The sequence below is a fragment of the Lagopus leucura genome, unplaced genomic scaffold, assembly GCF_019238085.1.
Source record: "Lagopus leucura isolate 7727_CA_CO unplaced genomic scaffold, USGS_WTPT01 34927-0_obj-0_obj, whole genome shotgun sequence".
NCBI lineage: Eukaryota > Metazoa > Chordata > Aves > Galliformes > Phasianidae > Lagopus > Lagopus leucura.
Window position 1 is genome coordinate 1 of NW_024969392.1, and position 3,062 is coordinate 3,062.

The window sequence follows — 3,062 nt, forward strand, 5'->3', positions numbered from 1 at the left end:
AGGAGAGCTCAAGGGGCACTTGGGCTGCTCCCTGTTTAGGGGTAAGACGACTGCCTCCTTGCTATGCATTGTCTTTAGGCATACAGTCCATGTACCCTCAGCTGTTGAACCGGGTGTCAGTTCTTTGTGCCACCCAGTTGGAGTCAGCTTTGTGATTTGTAATCAGCTTTAGCCAGAGTGTTACCAGTGCTGTTGCTGCTTGTGTTCCTGTGCAAGGCCTGCTGTGCCATCCCCCAGGCAGTGCCCTGCAGATGGGCTGTGGAGGGCTGGGCTGGGACAGGGACTGCTGCGTTCCCTCACAGCTCTCCTGCCATTTCTCTTGTCCCTGCAGGCTCCAGTTCAACTTCTGCCTTCCAGCCGTGATCATCTCAGCTGCAGGAGAGCAGCAGATGGCCACAGCACATCCATCTCAGGTAGGGGCTGGGGGAAGCAGGCAGGAGTGGCCGAGGGGCAGGGGATGTGAATGCAGGGGAGAGGGAGGTGGCCTCAGCCAGCGTGTGTGTGCTGGGGCCAGAGAAGCGGCTGGGACAGGAGTTTGTGTCCTGTTTGAGCTGCTTTCCTGGGCCTTGGCTGTTCCCAGCAAGGAGCCTCTTTGCTTGCAGGAGCCCGTGAGCTTTGTGGAGGTGGCCGTGTATTTCAGCAGGGAGGAGTGGGCGCTGCTGGACCCTGCGCAGCGAGCGCTGTACCGGGACGTGATGCTGGAGACGTACCAGTGCGTGGCCTTGCTGGGTGAGGGCTTTGCTGCCTTTCCTCCTCGTTAGGGCACCTTTGGCTGTGCAGAAGGAGCCTCTGCAGGCTGGAGCTAGTAAAATTGCCGTGTAGTTACATACTGACAACAGCAACAAAGGAAATACTGAGAAGCATGACTATCAGAAAGGGTTAGTATGCACAACAGACTCATAAATGCCCCAGTGTCAGTTTTGGCAAGCAGGCATCAGCCTGGAGCGGGAGAAGCAGCTCCCTGCAAACAGCCCTTGTGTTGCTGCATTGCATGGTGCCACCAGCCCCAGTGGACAGACCGCTTCCAGATTGTTTCTTCTGCATTTATTGCCTCTATATTCCATTCCCATGAACATTCTTGAACCCTTGGGCCTTGAGCTGTTTGGAAAATATTAAAGGAAACGTTCTAATCGGTATTTGATTGCCCACTGTTATTACGGCCCTGATCTTGCTTTCACCTTGGTGATGGATGTACTGCAAAGTTGCTGGACAAGCGGCTGTGCCAGATTCTGGGAAACACTCTTATCTCCATATTTCTTCCATTCAAGCTCCACCTCGATCCTCCAAACCTGTGCTGATTTCCTTGCTTGAAAGAGGGGAAGAGCCCTGGATCCCAGATGTGCATAGCCCTGAGGCCGTGCCAGGAGACCTCAGCCCAGGTGAGGTGGTGGAGGGAAGAAGTTTGGGGCTGTAAGAGCCATCTCTGTGTGTGTTTTATTTTGGGCACTGTGTGCTATTTCTGGATTTCCTGTCATCCAGCAGGAACTGGGATTGCAGATATACTGGAGGACCTGCAGGAAAGTGGTGTGGCCGAAAGGCGGTGGGGTGGTGTTAGAATCATGGAATCATAGAATCACTAAGGTTGGAAAAGACCTAAAAGATCACCCAGTCCAACCGTTCACCTATTCCCAAGCTGCTACTAAACCATGTCCCTCAACACAACATCCAGTCTTTCCTTGAACACCCCCAGGGTCGGTGATTCCACCACCTCCCTGGGCAGTCCATTCCAGTGCCTGACCACCCTTTCTGAAAAGTAATACTTCCTCATGTCCAGCCTGAATCTCCCCTGCCGTAGCTTGAAACCATTCCCCCTGGTCCTATCACTGATGACACGAGAGAAGAGGCCGATCCCCAGCTCACTACAACCTCCCTTCAGGAAGTTATAGAGAGCAATGAGGTCTCCCCTGAGCCTCCTCTTCTCCAGGCTGAACATTCCCAGCTCCTTCAGCCTCTCCTCATATGGCCTGTGTTCCAGACCCCTCACCAGCTTTGTTGCCCTCCTTTGAACACGTTCCAGGGCTTCAATATCTTTCTTGCAGTGAGGGGCCCAAAACTGGACACAGTACTCGAGGTGCGGCCTCACTAGTGCTGAATATAGGGGAACAATCACCTCTCTGCTCCTGCTTGCAACACTGTTTCTGATGCAAGCCAGGATGCCATTGGCCTTCTTGGCCACCTGGGCACACTGTCGGCTCATGTTCAGCCGAGCATCAATCAATACCCCCAGGTCCACTTCCTCTACGCAGTCCTCCAGCCACACCGCCCCAAGCATGTAGCGTCGCCTGGGGTTGTTGTGGCCGAAGTGCAGGGTGGTGTCTGTGTGGAAGAAATCAGAAGGGATGTCCAAGGAGGCCTGGAGCAAGGTCAGGGTGAGCACATCATGGAGCCACCGGGAAAGTGTATGTTAAAGACAGGGAGGAGCCCGTTGGACTTCAACTTAGGTCAAAAGGAGCCTGAAGAATCCAGGAGCAAGGATGTGTGCCAGCAGAAAAATCAGAATCCATGCACTGAGTGTGGAAATAGCTTTGAAAAAGATTCCAGCATCGTTAATCACCAGTGCATGTGCTCAGCAATGGGGCCATACAAGTGCTCTGATTGTGGGAAGAGCTTCAAAAAGAAATCCCAACTCACATACCACCAACGCATCCACACAGGAGAGAGACCCTACAGGTGCTCTGAGTGTGGGAAGAGCTTCAAAAGGAGTTCTCATGTGAAGGAACACGAGCGCTTCCACACAGGGGAGAGACCCTACAAGTGCTCTGAGTGCGGGAAGACCGTAAAAACCCGTTTCCACCTCACATACCACCACTGCTTGCACACAGGAGAGAGACCCTTTAAATGCTCTGAGTGTGGGAAGAGCTTCAAAAGCAGTTCTGAATTGAAGCTGCACCAGCATGTACACAAATGGGAGAGACCCTACAAGTGCTCTGAGTGTGCGAAGAGCTTCAAAAGCAGTTCTGAATTTAAGCGCCACCAGCGCATCCACACAGATGAGAGACCATATAGGTGTCCTGAGTGTGCAAAAAGCTTCAAAAGCAGTTGTGAATTGAAACGCCACCAGC

At 52.9% G+C, this 3,062-nt stretch overlaps 1 protein-coding gene across 1 annotated transcript in view; it reads left to right on the forward strand.

Annotated features, from left to right (window-relative positions):
• The first annotated feature begins 330 nt into the window (after positions 1-330).
• Positions 331-3,062, forward strand: part of LOC122194125 (zinc finger protein 501-like) — a 3,067-nt gene continuing 335 nt past the window's right edge. Inside the window, exons 1-4 of the mRNA XM_042895048.1 lie at positions 331-413; positions 603-756; positions 1,269-1,379; positions 2,328-3,062. The exon at positions 2,328-3,062 is cut by the window's right edge and continues 335 nt beyond it. Of these exons, the coding sequence (XP_042750982.1) occupies positions 390-413; positions 603-756; positions 1,269-1,379; positions 2,328-3,062 (1,024 nt within the window). The 5' untranslated portion in view covers positions 331-389. The remainder of the gene's footprint in view (positions 414-602; positions 757-1,268; positions 1,380-2,327) is intronic.